The sequence below is a fragment of the Sphaeramia orbicularis genome, chromosome 3 (assembly GCF_902148855.1).
Source record: "Sphaeramia orbicularis chromosome 3, fSphaOr1.1, whole genome shotgun sequence".
Classification (NCBI taxonomy): domain Eukaryota; kingdom Metazoa; phylum Chordata; class Actinopteri; order Kurtiformes; family Apogonidae; genus Sphaeramia; species Sphaeramia orbicularis.
Genome location: NC_043959.1, coordinates 57,510,702 through 57,533,475, shown reverse-complemented (window position 1 = coordinate 57,533,475; position 22,774 = coordinate 57,510,702). Strand labels below are relative to the sequence as shown.

Below are 22,774 nucleotides of genomic sequence, written 5' to 3'. Positions count from 1 at the left end.
GTAAAGAGAACTACCATCAGAGTGAGCAAAAACATTACAGTGGAACCAGATGTAATGTGATCTTGCATTACTCATACATCTTTGTTGCTTTCTCTCGTACATGTACAACGGCACAGCTGTTTTCAGGACACAGCTGACATTTCCCTGTCTCCTCATTTTGTTAGACACAGTTGGCTCTCTGTCACTACTCCACATCCTTCGATGAGGAGAATTTTACAGATGCTTCAGACTTCCGACCGGATCGCTGGATAAGGAAAGATTCCACAGATCATGTCGACAACTTTGGCTCAATTCCTTTTGGCTATGGTATCAGAAGCTGCATTGGCAGGAGAATAGCAGAGCTGGAGATGCACCTAGCTCTCACAAGGGTAGGGAATTGATCCGCTCTGAAGCCACATAAACAAACCTAACAACTGCTAATGTGTTTCTAATATTTACATTTTGTAACCACACAAGATAAATGTAGTCTAATCCCCATCTGTGTTTTTGCTCCTTTTGCAGCTTATTCAGAGGTTTCACATTGCTGTATCTCCTCTTACTGCTGATGTCAAAGCCAAAACCCATGGTCTACTCTGCCCTGCTGCTCCGATTCACCTGAAGTTCACTGACAGGGAAAACTAGATGCAAACTCTGCTCTATAACATCTGTTGTACTGTATGTTTTGTATTCATTCAAAATGTGGCCTCTTTGAATACACTGTTTTAGTACACATTTTATTGTTAGATAATAGAAATTGATGTAAGACTGAACTTTTACTGGGACAAGGAATCGGTCTGACCCTCTACGGTTTGATAGTGAGGTGGTCACAGAAATGGTACTGGTTCTTGTACATATATATTTTAATTGCTGCAAACCACTGCAGTATGTTTGGACTGTTACTCCCTCCATTTATCATTTTCAAAATAGTGGGTGGACAAATGAACTATAGTCAGAATACTTTGGCTCTGTCCCTTCTATAATAGCGTTGTTTATATGTAACAACATACATAAGAATGTTTCCCCTTTTAGTATGAGAAAGCAGTTTACTGAGAATGTTGAAAGGCAAATATGAATGTACTGATAATGAACTGTTTCAACTGGTGTGTGTATATAATGAGCTTTTTCTTTCTGCTTGCTCTGTAGTGCAAGCCACAATATTTAATCACATTTCTTTTTTTATTCAGACAAAAAACACATTTTTAATTACTTTTAGTTGCATTATATGATTTTAATTCATGTATTTTATTACCAGAGAGAAAGAAAGAGAGATTTGCAAAGATACAAAGAGATGACAAATAAATTGTTAATTTTTTTGTAAATCAATCATTTATTTAGTCAGTCTCATAGATGAAGACGTGTTTGTGGCTTTTTAAAAGTAATGTTATCCTGTGAGTTATGATTAATGGAACAGTCATCAAAAAGTGGGTGTATCGATACATCTCCAATAGTTAGGTGTAATGAAATATCTTTTCTCACACAACACTGTATATTTCAGATATGAAGTGTTCAATATTTGTGGTTTAGATATTATTTAGATGAACAGATTATAGTTTCACAAAGCCACATATTTGATGATTGTTATAGAAAGGAAATGTATGTTAGAGAACAGTTTGCTGTAAGGAAAGAGGATGTTGAATTATGTCATTGTAAAGGGCTACACTGGTTTGAATGGAAGAAAATAGAAGCATTCAAGTGTTCATATTTATCTGCTTTTGTGTATTTCTATACATTTCAATTATAGTTCCAGTTAAACTCGGAAACAATAAAAATGTAATGATTTTTAACACTGTGTAGTTTCTGTGTAGGTCTAGAAGTTAAACAGGTACAGAACAAATCAAAAGTAATGCAATATAATAAAGAAAAAGAAAAAAATAAAAGGAAAAGAAGAAAAGTAATATGACATCTTTTTTCTTTTACTTTTAAGGAGTCACATTCTTAAAGTCACATGGTAGATGTTATCACTGACTGATAATGTTTTGTAGATGTAATCAATAGTTACATTACCTGTAGGTTTTTGGTAACAGATGATCTCATTTAAAGTACACAAACATACCACACATGTAATTTAAATAATAGGAATTATGGAAGTACATGCAAGACACTCAGTTTAGCATTTTACATAACAAAGCTAGATCATTATGTAAAAATGTGCCAACATAGATTACACTTAACATCTTTTTTTTGTGCTGTAGAAACAAACCCACCATCACTCCACTCTTCCATTATCAGTGCACCAAAATATTTAGGGATTGTGAATGGACATTTAATTACATATTCAGGATTCTGAACTCATCATAATATGGACAATACAAAAAAGTGATGAATTTATAACTTCCAACAGTGGGTAATATTTGGGACAATGTATTGTGTTAATTTTAACGTGTTAAGTATTAATAATTAACACTGAATGTGATAAGACGGTTATTCTACCTTTTCCTGTACACATTATGTGGATGAAAACCAGTGTTATTCGTTACCTGCTGTGTGTTGGGGCAGCAGCATCAGAGCCAGTGACATCAACAGACTTCATAAAATTATCAAGAAGATTAGATCTGTAATCAGTCTCAGGCTGGACAGTTTTCAGACCATGGTGGAGAGGAGGATGCTTAAAAAACTGATGTCTATCAAGGACAATGATGAGCACCCTCTTTACCACTCTATCTATCTATCTATCTATCTATCTATCTATCTATCTATCTATCTATCTATCTATCTATCTATCTATCTATCTATCTATCTATCTATCTATCTATCTATCTATCTATCTATCTATCTCATATTATCCTCTGTTATTTACATTCTTTCAGTCAAAATCAGGTATTTTCTATATTTAATTTGATGATCATGTAGACGTTCATAAAAGCTCAGATTAAAGTTGAGGGTTATTCTATCAAAAACAGAGAAAACTGAAGAAGAAAAAACTGCATCTGAAAAAACTGTTGCATCATGATGTTTCCAATATAGGCACTGATTTAATAAAAAAACAAAAAAAGCTTGGACTTTGCTGACATTTCCTGGGTCTGAGGAGGTTAACTGATTTATCACCATTTTAAAAAAAATAAAATAAAATTATCCTCTGCATTTTGCTTTTTTTTTTTTTTTTTTGGTGGAAATAAGGTATTTTCCTATATTTCATTCACAGATCATGTAGATTTTCATGAAAAGTCAGAGTAAAGTCAAAGGTAATTATGTCAAAACAGAGAAAAATGAAGAAAAAGTTACTTTGCTGATGAGCACCCTCTTTACCACTCTGATCTATCTATCTATCTATCTATCTATCTATCTATCTATCTATCTATCTATCTATCTATCTATCTATCTATCTATCTTATCTATCTATCTATCTATCTATCTATATCTATGTCTGTCTGTGTCTGCTTTTAAACTTTTTAAAATAAGAATAACTAATGTGTTTTTAATACAGACTAATGTTTTTAGCTCGTTTTATGCCTTGTGATTTCATAGAAGATACATCCTCGCGATATTTCGCTGACGAGATCACAAGCGGAAGTAAATATTCGCCATGGCACATTAGCTAGTGTGTGAGGAGCTACAGTGGGAAATTGAGAGTAGATGGTCCTTAAATGTACTGGATAAATATACTCTACATCTCCCAGAATTGGTCATATGAACGTTTGGCAAATATTAAGCCCTCTTCTGCTTTCATAAACTATTCACTGAACGATATTAGAGTAATTGTACAACACGTTTAAAGGCCTGTAAAGACGTATGCTAGCTTACACTTGCTAACCAACGTAAACGCGGTTGAGCTATCGCAGCTTTTACCTTTACTGAAGTGGTTAGTGTCACTAGCTAATGTCGGCTATCATTCTAGACACTCAAGTTACGTTACCGTAGATAACGTTAACTCTGGCCGTGGTGGAGAGAACATTCGGTTGGATCTAAAATGTTCATTGAAAACCTCGATGCCTTGAAAACATGGCTGTCTGAAACCCTCGAGCCCATGTAAGTAACGCTGCTAAGCTGTTAGCCACACAGTTGCTTTCTAAAATTGACTTGCCATTCTAGGTTAGACTTAGATATCGCTATCGACGCGAATTGTTTCTTTTAAACATAGAAGTGCCCGTGCGTCTCTCGGATTGCTGTATAAACATTAACTGCCTTGGTGTAATTTTTACGGACTTCTTTACATTCACAGCTGTGATGCAGATCCCTCTGCACTCGCAAAGTATGTCGTTGCATTGGTGAAAAAAGATAAAACTGAAAAGGAACTTAAAGCCCTTTGTATCGACCAGTTGGACGTATTTCTCCAGAAAGGTACTAAATTCACTAAATATTCACCTTAAATTTAGGTTACTTTTGATGGTTCATTTTCTCATGGCACTTGAATAATTTTCTTTCTTTTGCTATTTTTCAGAGACCCAGCAATTTGTGGATAAGCTCTTTGAAGCTATTAATAACAAAAACTACCTCCCCCAGACAGAGCAACCAGCTTTACTGATAAAAGTTGAGAAAGATGAACAGAAAAAGACGAGGTAATCTGCCAGTAATGTCATTACTGGGCCAAATGAAGTGGTGACACTGGGACACATTTCATGTTCATTAACCTCAGTATTGAAAACTGAATAACTTTTTCCATGTTGAATACATGTGTGAATAGGTCTCAGTAAGTACTTTCACATGACACTTTACAATTTACAGAAAAAAAATTTGAGGTAAAAATACTTAAATTACTGCTGTGTGACACAGGGACTCAAAATGAACATTTTTTTCACTTTACGCAAATGTACAAAACATGCTGTTCTCATAAGAAATTGACACTAAATGAAACAGGGCTTTAGCTGTGATGTTAAACTACAGTTGTGAAAACTATTGAATAAAAATGTTTAAATGATAAGTTTGTATGAACATGAAAATGTTGTGACACAGGGACAGCAGTTTGTCACTTTATTCAGTAGTCAGAATAAGACTGCTGGAATGAAAACACTGCAAATATGCTAATTAACTTTTATTTAACATGCATATTACAACTGAAGTGATACAGAGCTAATAGCAGAGCATTTATTTATTTATTTATTTATTTTTTTTTTTTACAAATAATTGGATTGTACGTAACCTTTCTATATTTTTGTACTGTTGAATAATTAGTTCTTAAAGATTCACAGACTATTCACTAATACAAACAAGAAAAAATATTATTATTAAAGTTAATAGTGCTTTTACATATATGTCAGAAGTATTACTTTACATAAGTTTACATAAGTACATACATCAGTTATATCTTTTTTCTACAAGTGATACTGAAATTTTGTAAGCAGTTCCATAAAATATAGTTCTTCAGCTAAAATTGAGCCTATTTAGAAATGATAGGTGAAACTTTAATTTTTGACACTGATGTTCATTTTCGCTTGATCTGGCCCTACTGTAGTGTATGGACTTAAAGTTTTATTTGCCAATACTTTAAGTTTATGTGATGTCAAATGTCAGTCCTTAGTTTTAATTAACCCGAATGTTTTTGCTGTACAGACAAATCGGGAAGAGGAAAGGGAGAAAAAATTTTCTCGCAGAGTGAATCACAGTCCTCCACAATCTAGCTCTCGCTACAGCAGAGATAGCAGGTATGTGTATCTGCCCTTAAGTTTTCCTCTCTAATCTAATAATTTCGCACTAATACTCATATTTACCCAAATGTTTAGGAGAGGAGATGACCGCAAGAGGGATGACCGTTCCAGGAAGCGAGATTATGACCGGAATCCACCAAGGAGAGATTCCTACCGTGATCGCTACAATCGCAGGAGAGGACGCAGTCGCAGTTACAGTCGCAGTCGTAGCCGGAGTTGGAGCAAGGACCGCATCCGAGATCGAGAAAGGGACAGGGACCGAGAAAGAGATAGGGACAGAGATAGGGATAGAGATCGCACTAGGAGCAGGTCCCACAGCAGAACTCGTTCCAGAAGCAGGAGTAGAGGTAAGAACCTGACTAGAGGAATGAAAATGATTATCAACTGCATATTCTGTCAACAAATTTGTTTTGTGTCCTCTTATACTGATGCATTTTGTCAGATTTTTTTTTTTTAATGAATAAATGTTCATAGTATTGTAATTGAAAGACTTTTCATTAAATTGTGGAGTGTATCAATAGTATTTAGTGCATGATTGTCCAGCTGACTGACCCTGAAGATCCTCTTGAATATTCTCATAAAATGCTACAAGATGGCTAGTAGTTGCAACAAATCATGCGGACTGATGAGGAGACAAATATATAACAATTGTCTGATTAAAATTATGCATTTTCTGTTTTTGACATTTGGTGGAAATGTGGCTACTGTTGGGCACAATACTGGTCTATACATGAAATGTAGTGCAAGACATGAAAAGTACATTTAACATTTTCGGGGTTACTTAGAGCCGTGGGAGACTTTTGTCACCAATTTTTCATCAAATCTGTTAAACCCCAGTCATAGCCTAAGTATCAAGAATCTATCTGTGGTTACTCACCTGAACCTCCTCCCTCACGATGAACAATTTCGAAGTGCCGCCCACCATAAACAAACCATGTGTTTATAAACAGAGCCAGGAGTTAACGGGCATCTTAGGAATTTTGTCGCGACAAGCATTGTGGGAAGTGGAGGTTTGCGCAGCTGCCTGGTAGCGGCGGCGCAACCACATGATATTATATGACTGCAACAAATACGATGCGGAAACAGCTGGGGGAAGTGGGGCTCCGCCTGGCAGCAGCAGCTACAAGAAACACGACACGGAAACAGCTGGAACGCCGCTTCCCTCCTGCCACTGTCAGGTGGCTGCGCGAACCTTCGCTTCCCACAATGCATGTTGCGCCAAAATTCCGAAAATCCCTGAGTTAACTCCTGGCTTTGTTTGTAAACACATGGTTTGTTTATGGTGGGTGGCACTGCGAAGTTGTTCATCATGAGGGAAGAGGTTCAGGTGAGTAATCACAGAAAGACTTGTGGATTTGTGATACTTAGGCTATGACTGGGGTTTTACAGATCTGATGAAAAATTGGTGACGAAAGTCTCCCATGGCTTTAACAAACAACAGAGACGGAGAAAGTTGCTTCTGCTTATCCCTTAAAAATCCAGTAATATTTCTGTTTATTTTCTTGTATCTTTTCAGAACGAGATTCTGGAAAGTTGAAGTATGATCATGATCGAGTTGACAGATCAGAGAGTGGGGATGGATATACGCCAGCCGCCCTGGTTTCAACTGCAACCACATCCCACTTTCCTGTGCCAACACTTAGCAGCACCATTACAGTCATCGCCCCAACACATCATCATAGCAACAATACTACTGAGAGCTGGTCAGACTTTCGGCCTGATCACCCGGTGGACCGCGGCCCTTTTAGTAGGGGACCACCTCCACAACAAAGAAAACGATGCCGTGACTATGATGGTAAGGAAAGTTGGGTAAAATCTTTTAATAGGCACTTTAAAGCTTACATCGAAAGGAAATGACATTTTAAATACACCAATAGTTTTTTTTGTTTTTTTTTTCAACATTGTATGTGTTTTTTTTGCAGAGAAAGGCTTTTGCATGCGAGGGGACATGTGTCCATTCGACCATGGAAGTGACCCTGTTGTAGTGGAGGATGTCAATTTGCCAAATATGCTTCCTTTTCAACCTCCACCTATTCCGGGTGTGGACCCCCCACCGCCACCAGGACTCCCACCCCCACCACCACTCATGAACCCCCCACCTGTGAATCTGAGGCCTCCTGTGCCCCTCCCAGGTGCTCTTCCACCTAGCCTTCCCCCTGTTGCAGGTAGGATTCCGAATGAAACATGAACCTAGTAATAAAATTACACTTACAAATGGGAAATGTTGTAAGTGTATTGTAGTGTAAGCATTTAGTGTATCAAGTTGTAAAACAGGTAGTCCAGGGTAGTAACAAAATAAAAGCAATACAGTAATGTTAATCAGCAAACTAAAGAAGAAATAAAGATTCCAAAGAACAAAATGATGGTGGGTGACTTGCCAAATGACATGAAGGTTGCTCATCTCTGTTGTGGGGGAGCCACATTGCTAAACTGAGTCATGACTAATCCCTTATCTGCTACTGCGACAGTATTGACATAGTGTGACTTGTGGATAAAGTTGGATATACTGCAATTCTTTTTCAACTGGATTTTACCTGCTCTGTACGGTAACATGAAGCTATTTATTCTGAGATTTGTTTGAGTAAGAAAAGGCAATATATTCAACAAAAGAACACACTATCCTTTAAGAGAGATTTGTTGATACACAGTAAATAGAGTACTGTTCATGGTATGAGGACTTTCAGCTGATGCTACCAAAAAGTTCTTTTATAAGAAAGCTGGTGATGCAAAACAGTATTTTTAGTTCATTTCATTCATTAAGCACTGGTGTTGGTGAGTTATTAGAAATAGTGCCATGGAAATGAATCAGCGTGTTTGAAAATGGTTATTCTCTAAACAACCAAAAAAAAAAAACGTGAAGAGGGAAAAGGACTTGGCTACCTGGTGTGAAAAATAATCAATCTAACATTAATTTATAGAATTTGTTTGACCCGATGTGGTACTTTTTGTTTGAACTTTCTTCTTTAAAGTTTTTGTTTTCTGTCTGACCCAGGCCCGCCGCCTCCACTTCCTCCACTGCAGCCAGCAGGCATGGATGCTCCTCCCAATTCCATCACCAGCTCTGTTCCCACTATTGTCACTTCTGGGATGCGCTCCTCACTCCCCCAGGCCTCTGCACCACTCTTCACCTCTGGTATGGATTGTGTGTTTGACGTCATTTACATTCTGTCAACCTAAATGATTGTGACAAAAATGGCTCCAGTGCTTTTGTACAAGTGTATCCCTCTTCTGCTCATCAGACACTTATGAGACAGATGTGTACAATCCTGAGGCTCCCAGCATCACCAGTTCCTCCAGGCCTGTCTATCGCCACAGGGTTAATGCGCAGAGACCCAACCTGATTGGCCTGACCATGGGAGAGGTGGACCAGCCACAGAGAGGTATTGTTCACTAAAAGTAAAGGACTGAAACTTTGCTGGATACAAATACTAAGTACTAAGCAGGATGGAACTTTTGAATGCCATGTTTTTGTATCTATCACATGCAGCTGTGTATGTGTTTAATGGTGTGTGTGATGTAGTTAGTTGTATTCTGAAATTAAGCTGCCAGTGTTTTTCCTTCACCAGATAAAATCCCAAATAACAGTATGAGGATTGTTATGGAATCCGACTCAAGAAAGAGATCGGCTATCTCCCACGATGGAGGCATCCATTCCAAGAAGCCTTGGTTTGAGAAGTAAGAAAGGCATACCTGGTGCCTTTTCAACATTGTGCTTTTTCAGCAACAATAGGCTGAAGTAAGCTGGTCATGTGTTTCCGGTTTCATTTCTCTTTCCCTTTTATGCTTAGACCCAACTTTAACAAACCCAACCACCAGGGCTACCACAAGAGAGCCCCATTCAACTCCCTAAACGCCAAGCTGCTGGTTCGGCAAATTCCCCCCGAGCTCAACAACATCAGCAAACTCAATGAACATTTCAGCAAGTTTGGCACCATCGTTAATCTACAGGTCAGTGTCTGTCTACTAGGAAGAGAACTCAGTTTGATGGTGTACATTTTCTTAATGTATGAAATTAAATCCAGTGCAGTATATAATTGATATAGAGGCAGTACATAATCTTGCATCAGAGAAACACGTGGTAGTGTCATTAGAGACAGATTTGTCAATGCCAGTAGAATATATTCTGATGAAGCAAGTAGAAACCACTTGTTTATTGCAATTGAAACACCAGTATTATTCACTAGTTTGAAATAATATCTTTAACCAAATTGTGATTTTTTTTTTTTTTTTTTTCTGGAACCTAATGCATGTTAGCAATGATGGCAAACAGAGTCAGTTATATTAAGGTGATGTCAAACAACACATGGGAGCTTAAAGCCTACACTGCACTTTTGATGATGATGATGACAATAATAATAATGCTTTATCGTTAAAAGTTGAGGTAGCGTTCAGATGAACAATGCAGCTAACATTATTTATCTGACACGCAATTGTCAATGCAAGCTCACAAGTATCGCTTAAATTTTTGTTTAACAGGTGGCCTATCAGAATGACCCAGAGGGGGCACTCATCCAGTTTGCTTCTCCAGACGAGGCCAAGCGGGCTATGCAAAGCACCGAGGCAGTTCTTAACAACCGCTTCATCAGGGTGCACTGGTTTCGTGAGGATGGAGCTGAAGGTCACGGTCAGGGCCAGAGCCAGTCGCACTCACAGCAGCAGCCACATCCAGCCATGGTAAAATTTAATTTAACTACTTTTGTAGCATAGTATAGCTGTATAATATCTTCATAGTATTTCCACAAAAAAATTACATGACCTATCTAAAATTCTAGATTACATAGTATGTTGTTGATATTTTTAGTGCAACACATGGAAAATTAATAGATTGTGATGCTAGTCCCAGTAATTTCAGAGACTTAATTTAGGGGCATTCATTTTGAGGAAACGGCAAAAGAGGTAGACTTTTCTCTACTATCTGGGCTTCTCGATGTATGGCTGCCACAGTTGACTGTAAAGCCAAAGACCAAATATTCATAAGGAAACAAACAGAAAATTTGCAACTACTTAGAAAACACCAGTCTACAACTTTCGGAAAACTTGCCTTCTTACACCAACGCAAGTTGGTGAGATAGTGAGTTGTATTTTCAGTATTGACAAAATGGTGAATTTTTCCATTTAGAGGAGTTGATGTCACTTGTATTAAGCGGAGAACCATCAGTGAAATTGAGTTTAGATGAGGTGGGCTTGTTCATGCTGCTGCAACTTCATCCTGAAACTGCAAAAAATGTTTTTGTCTTGTTCCAAGTCTTTGGTCTTGACAGTACAGTATCTATTCTAGAAGATGCAGTATGCCAGTAACTGAAGTAGAGGTTGCACATGCACTAGAAGCACTTAATGACAAGAAAATTAGAATGGAAATATCGGAGTTGTCACACTGCCTTTTCTAAGACAACCACTAATAATGTAGTGAACATGTAGTTTACATTTATATATGCTTTGATGTTCAGCAGCCCTCAGCCACATCTCTTAAACAGTCTGTGAAAGACCGCCTCGGACCCCTGCTCACTGTGAACTCCGAACCTTCCCAAGATTCCAGTGTAGCCTCTCAGGTGTGTGTGGGTGAATAGGGGGCCACGTAAAGCTGTGCTTTCTCCCATTTATGCGTCAAAATCTGCAGAATGTATGTATAAAGCCCTTTTTTTTCTGCCACTGATATAGAATCCTTCAAAAGTGTCGGTGAAAGACCGTTTGGGTTTCTCAGCCAAACCAGCAGCTCCTGTTGAGAAGGTGGGTGGTTGCTCATGTGTTTGACTGTCTTTATTGTATGTACACATCTTTTATTTCCCCCTTTGCTCATATGGTCAAAGTCATTTTACGTCTTTGCACTTATCTCCTTTGAAGGTTTTTTCTACCTCCATGGGACTCACAAAGACTGTATACAATCCTGTTGCTTTGAAAGCAGCACAGAAAACCACAGAGGACGCCCTGAAGAAGAAACAGGTGAGAAAAATGCAGCAGGAATGGGATTAAAAAGAAGCAAGGACAGAGTTTATCTGGTAAAAAATGTCAAAGGAATGATGCAATAGCTGGCAGCCTCTTAGTTTGAATTTTCACACTTAAAAATCAAAAGTAGTATCTGATCATCTCATGGCTATAATTCTTCTCACAGGAAGCTCTAAGACTACAGCAGGAGGACGTGAGGAAGAAGAAGCAGGAAATTCTGGAGAAACATATTGAGACACAAAAGGTAACAAGTGGTGCCAGGCACAATAAACCCCACCCCTTGCATGTATTGTGGCCTATTTTGGCATCAATCCAGTTGATGTCATCATGTCTATATGTGTGCTTATGTCAGCATATCAGTTGCCTCTATATATGTGCCAAGTTTGAAGTAAATTGAAACAAAATTGATGTTTTTGTAGACATTTGAAATTTAGCCCATTATAAGTAAATTGGAGAAGCAATAAGATTTTAAAAATTCATAAAACATTTGAACTTTGACCACCTTTTTCCAAAATGTAACCACATGTATTCTGGGTCACTGGCAATCTATAAACCCAATTTGGTATGAATTCAACCAATAGTTTTCCTGCTACAGACATTTGAAATTTTGGGGGAAACAAAAGATTTAAAAAATTCATAAAAAATTTTAACTTTAACCTACTGTTCCCAAAATGTAATCAGATCTATTCTGGGTCACTGGCAACCTATTAACCCAATTTGGTATGGATTCAAGTTTGGCTGCTAGAGTGTTAAAAAAGAAACAAACAAAGAAATGGAACCAAAAACAATACCCTTTGCCTCCCCTGTAGGGGGGGGGTAACAATGGACTGCATTTAGGACTGTCTTGAGGAGGTTAGTGCTGTTGGGCTGGAGGTATGGGGTGGATGTATGAGGGGTGAGGAGCTCCTTAAAGTGTACCTGTACTGGTCACATGTCCTTAAGATCTACCTGTACTAGTCATGCGTACGACATTAATTGTGTTTTGTGTAATATAAGCAAGATAGATGCAAATTCTGTAAAAAAAAAAAAAAAAAGTCACCATAAATGCACCAGAACCTATGGGGAGCAGACATTGCCGACTGGAAGTGACCTACCATCGTTGTTTCCAGGAGACCAGTGTAAGTAAACAACCAGCAATCAGTGAGTGAGATGGAGTGAAAAGCACGAGTTTGTGCAGCTGTAAGCTTGGCATTCTGCCATTGTCTTAGAGACATGACCCAGCACTGGCAGATAAAATGTCTTTTCATACTGGTGTCTGCTGCACGGGGTCAGTGACCAGTCCATCACAGCCCAGGTAATCGGACAAAACAATGAGGCTTCATCTCTGCTGTTACTGGAACAGCCTGTGAAGGATGGAACATGTCTCTGACCATGCCTGACTGATGGAGCAGTGACTTAGTACTTGCACGTACTTGACAACATGAGTTACCTGATGGAACCGCTAATATTGTATGTGATCTTTTGAAATAGGTAGCAATGAAAATTCACTACAGGTACCCTTTTAGGCAGGTAGTCGGGGGCATTTCTATAGACCCATTGGTTGGTGATGAGAGCAGTCTTGTATTCAGTTCTGGAAGTGATGGAAAATTGGCGTGATGGTTTTTTTCCCCATTTGTGGACTGTTGTTAAGACTCTGGTAGCACTGTTTTGAATGAATTGCAGTTTTAGAGCTGTTTCCTGGGGATCCCATAGAGAAGGGCGTTACAGTAGTCAAGCATCGAGGAAACAATGGCGTAGACGTGCTTCTCTGCATCTGTAGCAGTGAGGGAAGGGCAGAGCTCTGAGATGATCTTAAGATTGAAAAAACATGTTTTAACAGATGTTTGATGTGGTTTTTGGATGTTAGGTGTGGGTCCAGTTGCACACTGAGGTTGGTTACAGAGGTTCAGTGGTATATTCTGACCAGAGGAGGTGGTTTACATTTTGATGGAGCTTTACAGGATGCCTATTATATCAAAGTTAAACATGGAGTTACAATAGAGGTCTGAGGTGTTAGTTGTGCACTGTGAGAGGCTGGAATTCCTAAGCAAGTCTGTCAGTGGTCCCTGTGTTTAGATTTGGGAGTGAAGACTGAGTGGGAACTGTGAGTCATTTATTGTGTGATTTGATTCCCCCCCCCCATATTTTGAATTCTTACACTGGCTCAGTCTTTCTCCTTATATCCCACTCCCTGTTGTTTTACAATGATTTATTTTTTTTATCTTGGCAGTTATGACGTTCTCTAAATTCTTTGCTATTCTTCCACAGCTCCTGATATCCAAACTTGAAAAGAACAAAACAATGAAAGCTGAGGATAAAGCCAAGATCATGGAAACTCTTGGCACCTTGACAAAGAGCATCACCAAACTACAGGAGGAGATAAAGGGAATCTCAGGCAGCAACAATCTACTCCGGACAGTCAAGAGCAAAGCCCAGGTAGTACATTATTTCAGCTCTATCTGTTATACATGCACAAAGATGACTGTTTTGACAGTTTTTCCCTGCATAGTTGCCTTTGACTCTCTGCTTCTTGTTTGAAGTGTGATTAAGTCTGTATTAATTTGTTCAGGCCCAGAAGGAGCTGCTGGATGCCGAGTTGGACTTGTATAAGAAGACTCAGGCTGGAGAGGATACGGCTATGTTGAAGATCAAGTACACACAGCTTCAAATTGAGGTAGAAACTTTATGTTGAGGAAAGAATACTCTCTTTCTGAGATTGTAATTGGATAAATGTTTGCATGGTTGTCACTCCGGGACAGAGTCATTATAGTCATAGCATAACAAAAGAATTCTGTTTGATGAGAGATATTACTAATATACAACTCTGGAAGTTATATTGAAGTGGTTTTATTATTTATAGGTATATGTTTGAATATTTTGTTTTTAGTCTAGGAACTGCAGACAAAGGTTTCTCCCAAACTCAGGATAGAAATATTGTCATTACTGCAGAAAATGATAACTAGCAAAAGAAAAAACATGCAACATTTTCAGACCTTAATTAGGTAGAAGTTTAGATTCATTTTGAACAGTAAATTAGTCTCATGTTTTACCTATGAGGAGTTCAGAAATTAATATTTTACCCAAGCATTAATACATCATGTCATTTTCTCTTAACAGTCTTTCATATTTATGACAGTTGACTTTTATACTATATTTCTTTGGGGGACCCACTTTTTAAAAATGACAAACCAATGTGACACAAATCACAAGTCGTCACTACAAATCATGAAAAGAACAAATTCTTGCATAAATATGGACTATCATGAGCATTTTTGCATCTTGAATGCATAAACCAGACATTTGAAGAGAAATACAGCTGCAAAAGTGTGTACTTCCACCTCTAGCTTTGTTATTTTTGCTGAGTCGAAATGGACACACATATGTATTGTATGTTCATGTAATACATTAATTATTATACATATACAGTAATTATACATTTAATATATTATATATACATATTTCCAGATACATACATATTTATTATACGTATACAGATATACCTGGAATTCCGTCCATCAGTCCAAGACTTTGGTTCAACCAATTTGTCAGACACTATTCACCCGATTCTTTTCAAATTTCACACACATGTTCTTTACATGTGCTTTCTTCCACTTTTTGCATTGTTTTTATGAGATTTTGAAACGCTTTTGAAAAGATTGAAAGTTGAGACTCAAATTTAATCCCTGGGTAGGTAGGGTATCAGTGAGCTGAAGGGGCATAGTGTTGTATGACTGGATGTCACTTTTAGTGTGACCTCTGACCCCATATCTAGAAATGTATCTTAATGCAGAAACTGAGAAATGCACATGTGTGGTCATTATAACTTTAATAAACTGACTAACCTTGTGTTGGTCTTGGACTGTTACTCAGTATTGTACTTATGATGAATCATAGCTTATGTATTGACTGCGTGTGTTGCATGACAACATGCATGTTAAACCTTTAGAACCCAAATGAATACATTTAGAGGGACTTAACAGGATTCACATTGTATTGTTCCTGTCTCATCAGAAAAAACATATAAACACTTTAAATATGTTACTATACTTAATACTTTTTTCTAAATGAAAGAAAAATAATGCAAATAAATGCAAAAATAAATGACGCATAACAGGGTTTCATTTTAGCATGGTTTCTTTTTGAAAGTTTTTATTAAAATGCATTAAAAGCAAATTCATCTGGAGACCAAATGGCCCTCTACCAACCTGTGGTTTATGACCCAGTCTTTGGGACTGCACACTTCAGCTACTCCTGGAGCAAAAATCCATGCAGCTGAGGTTCAGCTTTGTTTAATGGCTTGTTACTATCAGTCTTGATCACTTAATGATATCCCAGTAGGATTTCTGGTTTTTTTTTTTTTTTTCCATTTAATTTTTCACTAACTGTATTTTTTTCCTGTTTGATTATCTTCTCAGGCGGCCAAAAGGGGAATCCTGTCACCAGGACGAGGACGGGGAGTCCACACTCGGGGCCGTGGAGCTCCCAGGGCCCGAGGCAGGGGTACCAGAGGGCGGGGAAGAGGTGTGCCAGTGCATGCAGTTGTAGACTATCGACCGCGAGCTCTGGAGATTTCTGGATTCAGTGAAGCGGACCACGTAGACCTACTGCCACACTTTGCTGTAAGTAACCTTTAAACTACTGTAGTTGATAATTGGTTAGAGATCAGTGAGAGCTGTGAAGACTATTTTCAACTTGTTGAGTGAGCAGGTCAGTATACCTCAATTTAATAATTTACTCTGTGTAACCAGAAATGTATGAAATTCACTATTTCAGGTAACTGATACAATTAAAACTGATGACAGTCATGGTATATGATACATACTTTATATTTGCCACCACCATATCACACTCTGCATGTTAAATTCCATATTACTAATATACAGAAGGCAGGCAAAAACCAACAGCGCCCTCTGGTGTATGTAGTTGCACAGTAATACATAGTGTTAAATCTGATTTCATTCATTACTTGGTATTAAATTGGCAATTGCCAAAGTACAATGTGTATTACAGACTTTCACTTTTAGTCACATTAGTAATCTTAAACAGCCTGATAATTTATAAGTTTGTCAGTTAATTAAGCTCCAATATTAAATAAACTCGGCAGAATCAAATACCACAAACTAGTGAGGCACTTAAAACTGGGGGGTCTCTTGTATAATGTTGAGGACTTGTATTAATGTTGTTTTCATCCATAGTCTGTACAGAATTAATGCATGTTTGCTACTAAAGTCACCAAAATGTTGTGTCCACTATTTTGAAGCAATTTGGAGGATAGAAGATTGCCAGATTAATGAAAACAACTTGTCTGCAATCATCACTTACAAGACCAGAGCAGAGGCCGAACAGGTGAGGAAAAAGTGGCCTTAATGTTAAATTAAAATACTAAAAGATGTCTTTGTTTTTGTTTTGACACTTAACACAGCCATTTTCTCATGTACTTTTCTAGGCAGCGCTTCATGGAATGAGGCTGAACAACCAGAGTTTACACCTAGCTTGGCATAAGCCTGTCATGAACCTCAATAGTAATGATGCTGAAGAGGCAGAACCAGAGGAAGATGAGGTTTGTAGGCGTTTACTGCATTGTTTTGACAGTTTTTAGCTTACCGGCCAACAGGCCATAAGCTATTGTCGTCATGCGTCGTCCGTCGGCGTCGTCCGTTACAATAATTTCAATCGTCGTCTTCTCCGAAACTACAATTCCGATTGACTTCAAACTTGGTATACAGCTTCTTTATGATGATGTCAACAAAAGTTTGTGAAATTATTTGGATCCGGATTTGATTCTGGATTTGGTGCGACTTTGAAAAATTTCCCCATTATAAGAGATAGGAAGTGGATCGATGCAATAACTCAGTAAATATAAATGATATCCAGTGTAAATTTCTACAGTCCAGCCCTGATGGGGAGATGACCAAAACATAATGTCCACATGCTGATCAGGATCTTCTTCTGGATCCGGGAACTTACAGAAAATTTAACATGGGCTCTTATGGGGAAAACATTTCAATCGTCTTCTTCTCCGAAACTACTGTTCTGATTGACTTCAAACTTGGTATACAGCTTCTGTATGATGTCAGCACAAGGTATTGAAATTATTTTGATCTGGATCTAATTCTGGATTTGGTGCAACTTTGAAAAATTTTCCCATTATAACAGATAGGAAGTGGATTAATACAATAAATCAGTAAGTATCAATGATATCAAGTTGGAATTTGAATTTTTTACAGATCTGATTGGAATATGACCAAAAAATCGGCTATTTCTGTAATATAATAAATACACAGAACTGGGCGATAATAAATGGCATCTGGATAAATTTCCCAAATCACCTACAACTGGTCCTATTTTTCTTCAAATCAATGTATTCCACGATAACTCGACACACCTGGTTGACTCAGCTTTTCAGAAAGAGAACTGGTTCTGATACTTATTAGTTATAGTGAACTCTTGGACATAAAATCATTGTACACCTGCCTTTAATGGTGATTTAGAAGTTCTCTGTTGAGACTTCAGATGAACCTACTGTGTACCTGTTCACACTGCAGGTGAAAGTGGCCCAAATCTGACTTTTTTTTGCCCATATATGATTTTTTTTTTCCTTTTTTGACAGTCTGAACCCAGGCCATTTTCATATGTGGTCCTAAATTGGATACATATCTGATTTTTTGCAATGTGACTTCAGTCTGAACAGTCCTGTAGCATTTCATCTGATGTTTAAATCACTGAAATGTGTCAGATGTCACACTTCTGCTCTGGAGGAGGTGGGATCCGGCAAGATCCATATGTATTTTTGTAAACACAGTGCGCTGCGTGTGACATCACATCTTTGTCTGAGCATGCGGGTCACTTCAGGACTGTAGACTGTTCACACATGAGTCTGATGGCAGTCGCATCTCAATTATAATGTGAATAACCACGCAAATATATCAGATTTCAGCAAAAAATTTGATTCGAGCAGCAAGACCTGCAGTGTGAACATAGCCTTAGAAAACACAAGAGGGAGCCATTACACATTCCAACAAGCAGCATCTTCACACGGTTTGACATTTTCCTCTGGTTTATGTTGAAGAGGTTTTAAAGTGGGAACATTTACTCCTTTAACTTTTTCAGGTTCAGGTTTATTCATACCCGTAGGTAGACTGGGACTTAATACTTAATACAATATGTAACATTTCCAGATTTTATGACTTTCCTACTTTATCAATGTAAATGTACATATGTATTATGTGCACATTGTATTTTACCTCACTTTTTCATAAACATTAGAACAGAGGTGTCAAACTCGTTTAGTTCAGGGCCCACGTACAGCCCAATGTGGTCTGAAGTGGGCCGCACCAGTAAAATAATAACCTAAAAATTGACAGCTCTAAACTTGAGTGAGTGTAAAAGTATAATTACGTTAAGGGAAATGTTTACTTCTACAAACTATCCTTAAAAAAATGCCAATAACATCAGCAACTATGAAATTTCTTGATAAAAATAAGCCCAATTTTAACAATATTACGCCTCAGTTTATCATTACCTCCGCCAAGGAGGTTATGTTTTTGCCAGGGTTTGTTTGTTTGTTTGTCTGTCTGTTTGTTTGTTTGTCTGTCCGTTAGTGTGCAACATAACTCAAAAAGTTATGGACAGATTTGGATGAAATTTTCAGGGTTTGTTGGAGATGGGATAAGGAAGAAATTATTAAATTTTGGTGGTGATCGGGGGTGGGGGGGCCCACGGGGGGGGGCCACTGATCAGCCTTGGCGGAGGTCTGCGCTCTCCGAGTGCTTCTAGTTTTCACATGTATTCCACTTTACAGATCACAGTGGATCTACAAATACAAAAAACATTCAGTAATAGGCAGAATATTGTTAAAATTACACTTTTCTTAAGACATTTCAGGTTCATATATGTTTCTGGATACTCATTTTTTTGTGAATGGATAGTTTGTGTGTAAACTTTTTTTCCCGTAATTTACTTTTTTGCTCTAAAACAAAGACAAGCATTTGGAGTTGTTATTATGATTGTAATTTAATGGCCCGACCCACTTGAGATCAAATTGGGGGAATGTGGAATCTGAACTCAGATGGTTAAATATCTTCATATCATATCTGCATGTTACAAATTCACTCCATGGGCCGAATTGGACCCTTAGGCGGGTCAGTTTGGGTCCATGGGCCATATGTTTTACACCTGTGCATTAGAATACAAAAAATTTCTTTAGAGAAGCTATTTTTTTAGTTTTATTGTTTTATATATAATTAATCAAATTTTTGTATGCAGTTATTGCTCAGGTTATATCGTTTATTATGGGTTGCTCTTATTTACAACCTGTTAATACGTAATTTGACACATTAAAGTAAGTAGTAAAGCCTGCGCCCTAAGCCCAACCTACAGAGAGCACTGACCCTTTTTTCTCCATCTTTTTCATTTTTAGTACCCAGACGAGTCCCTGAGTGACGATGCATTACTGCAAGACGACGATGAAGAGGATGATGACAATGAGCCTCGATCCTGGCGAAGATGAAGAACAGCTCCTGGTTGCTCTGGTGTGGAGGACGTGCAGCTGTCCACTAACTTTTCAAGATTTCAGTGCCGGTTTATGATGTATTTCACTTCTTTGCTGGACTTTTTTTTTTTCCCTCTCAAATATGTAACTGGCATAGCAACAATGTGCAAGTTAGATTAATTTTAATGTTTACCAGATACAACAATGGTGATTTTTTTTTTAATGCTCTTAATGTAGAAGTAGTTCTGTGCCCTTTCCTTTTTTTTTTTCCTTTCTTTCTTTCACAAAACACAAATAGTTTGTCGGGATAGGTGACAATGTTCACTTAAAGACACATTTGCTAACTTGTTTTAAGAAAACAGAACCTGTGTTGTAATTTGAAATTGAATGACAGACTGTAGCTTTTGCAGAATAGTGTTAGGTTGACTGGTTTAATGCTCATGTGTAAATATTTTATGTATGGGTTGAAATTATTTGTATAAATGCTTGGCTTCTCAGTTCTTGGCTTTACTTTGAATTGTGTAAAAAAAGAAAAGAAATAAAGAATTGAAATGGTCTGATAACATCCTGCCAAAACACCAAAAAAAAGAAAAATAGAAAACAAATGTTGGCAGTGAAAAAAGAAAAAAAATCCAAAAGAGTGTAAAAAAGACCATTTCAAAAAAAAAAAAACTTCCTCTTCACCAAAAGAGCAAAACTTCCAACAAACTTCCTCCTTACACCCACACTTTTTTTTTTGTCGGTAAGGTAACTTTTTACATACCATATGAAGGTAAGGGCATGAAATAAATGCTTTATTCATTCCTTTATACACTTTACTCTGTACTGGAGACAGTAAATCTAATCTGCAGGTTCAGTCACTGATAGAAAGAGTAATAATGGCTAAAATATTTGATTTTCATTTTTTTGCAGGAGCAGAGTCTGCAGAATCCTGACACAGCTGCTCCATCTCCAACAGCCTTCAGCATCTGAAGATTTTATGAACTGAATGTTGTATTTAATGTTTCATTTTGTACTTGACAAATAAATTATCATGTATGAAAAATATAGCAACATTTTGGGTCTGATATAAAGTTTCTTTCCATTTTCTGAACTGCATCTGAAGTTTAAAATTTCTTTTTTTGCCTAAAAAATAGTTTTCAGAGAACTTCTGTTGAATTCCAAAGTTAATGTTAAGTTAAATGATACTCAAGATTGTTTGAAATAGTACAAATATTGTTATTACAGCCTTTTATCAGGGTCTGAACTTTCATGAAAAACCTGGAAAAGTCATAGGGTTTTAAATGTCCATGCCAGGAAATGTCATAAAATTATCTAAAATAGTCAAAAATTTTCAAAAACTTGTGGGATGTAATTTTTATGGAGAAAACTGCTCACCCTTTGATGAAATCGGTTCCAATTTCCAAATAAAATGAGTCAGATTTTTTTCTATCTTCTAGCTGATATTTAACTTCATAAGACCCAGGAAATGTCAGCAAAGTACAAGCTTTTTGTTTTTATTAAATAAGTGCCTATGTTGGAAACAACATGATGCAACAGTTTTTTCAGATGGTTTTTAAAATTTTATGGCATGTCCTTTGTGGTGGACAGTTTTTTTTTGTATAAAGTTGTAAAACTCTTGTCCACAATGTGAACAAAAACCCATAGCTGGGTCTGGGGAGGTTAAAGCATTTTGTCCATGAATGTTTTACATCTATAACATTTTAAAGCATGTGATGCATTTACTTCCTTACATTTTGTCTGCATTTAAATCAAAGGAAATTTGTAAGAATTGAGAGAACAGCCATGGTTTTCCTTCAGATGTAGTTGCTAGAATGGCTTTTTAGTTGTTTCCAAAACAATGCATTTATGTTGTTCAATCCATTATTAAAACATGTCATTAGCTTAATAGTTTTTAATAATCCAAATGAATATCAAAATCATTAGTTGATAAAAAAAAAAAAAAGATTGGTATTTCATTTCAGTCCAGATTCATTCATGCACTGTTCATTCGTGGGTAATGCACATTATATTACTGATCCACGAAAAGTCAAGGAAACGTTGAAATTTAATCTGAAGAAATATGTGGGAACCCTGGCTAGTGAAGAAACAGTCTTAAGAACTATGACTTTTTTGTAACTAATGACATCCCATATGTTTTTTTATATTTATTCAAATATCCATTCAATGTTGTCCCCACGTCCACAATTTTGTTATACTCCATGACCTTGTTTTATCCATGGTTTTGTCACTCTGTCTACATACTTTCGACCATAAATACACTTCTGTGGTTTTTTTTTTTCAGTATTTACCACACACCTACAGTGGCTCTTCTCCACCAGGCTCCATCTCCCACAATCCCTCTGCCCTGAATGAGAGGACAAATAACCCAATCAGTGTCCACCAGTTCAGGTTCTGGGGCCACCCCTGGTGCCTGTCAGGCTTGGGGAGATAATTGTGAGAAATCAGATTTGCCTTTGCAAAATATGCAGAATATTTGTGCTTTATATCAGCACACCCCCCCCCCCCCCCCCCCCCCCATCATCTCGTTTACCCACTGTGGTGCCACCAAACTCAACACCCATGAAAAGGAAATGGAGTTGCCACACTTTTACCTGCTACACTTGTGTAGATTTTCAGACTATTTTTAGAGCGCCTTTTGGATCAGCTCCACAAATAAACGTGTCAAGGCGACAGTGGGACTGTAGCCCCTGTAGCCCACAACCACTTTGGCAACGATGTGACCTGCATGTAGGAATATCTGAGTGCAGCGACGGCTTCTCTTTGTGTCTCAGTGGGCAGAGGATGTTTTTATCTCTGT

The 22,774-nt window shown here is 37.5% G+C and overlaps 1 protein-coding gene and 2 long non-coding RNA genes across 3 annotated transcripts; all 3 read left to right on the top strand.

The window, feature by feature from the left end:
* Nucleotides 1-67: 67 nt before the first annotated feature.
* Nucleotides 68-1,763, top strand: LOC115412843 (uncharacterized). Its single transcript, XR_003934393.1, has 2 exons — nucleotides 68-368; nucleotides 502-1,763. It is a non-coding gene; the product is annotated as an uncharacterized LOC115412843 (long non-coding RNA).
* Nucleotides 1,764-4,138: 2,375 nt separating this feature from the next.
* On the top strand, nucleotides 4,139-16,456 carry LOC115412826 (RNA-binding protein 26-like). The gene is made up of 18 exons (XM_030125486.1): nucleotides 4,139-4,257; nucleotides 4,358-4,486; nucleotides 5,467-5,558; nucleotides 5,637-5,908; nucleotides 7,078-7,356; nucleotides 7,484-7,726; nucleotides 8,554-8,694; nucleotides 8,801-8,941; nucleotides 9,128-9,236; nucleotides 9,350-9,509; nucleotides 10,038-10,235; nucleotides 11,009-11,110; nucleotides 11,220-11,288; nucleotides 11,403-11,501; nucleotides 11,671-11,748; nucleotides 13,752-13,919; nucleotides 14,053-14,157; nucleotides 15,899-16,456. Exons 2-18 carry the CDS (start codon nucleotides 4,457-4,459, stop codon nucleotides 16,115-16,117), a joined length of 2,505 nt encoding a protein of 834 aa, XP_029981346.1. The 5' UTR covers nucleotides 4,139-4,257; nucleotides 4,358-4,456; the 3' UTR covers nucleotides 16,118-16,456.
* A 297-nt stretch (nucleotides 16,457-16,753) lies between these two features.
* On the top strand, nucleotides 16,754-21,027 carry LOC115412837 (uncharacterized). The gene is made up of 3 exons (XR_003934392.1): nucleotides 16,754-16,829; nucleotides 16,930-17,043; nucleotides 19,903-21,027. It is a non-coding gene; the product is annotated as an uncharacterized LOC115412837 (long non-coding RNA).
* The last annotated feature ends 1,747 nt before the right edge of the window (nucleotides 21,028-22,774 follow it).

Coding starts and splice junctions, on each gene's coding strand:
- LOC115412826 (XM_030125486.1), top strand. CDS start 4,457: ATGAACAGAAAAAGACGAGGTAATCTGCCA. Junction 7,357..7,483: donor ACGATGCCGTGACTATGATG/GTAAGGAAAGTT, acceptor TTTTTTTTGCAG/AGAAAGGCTTTTGCATGCGA. Junction 8,942..9,127: donor GGTGGACCAGCCACAGAGAG/GTATTGTTCACT, acceptor TTCCTTCACCAG/ATAAAATCCCAAATAACAGT.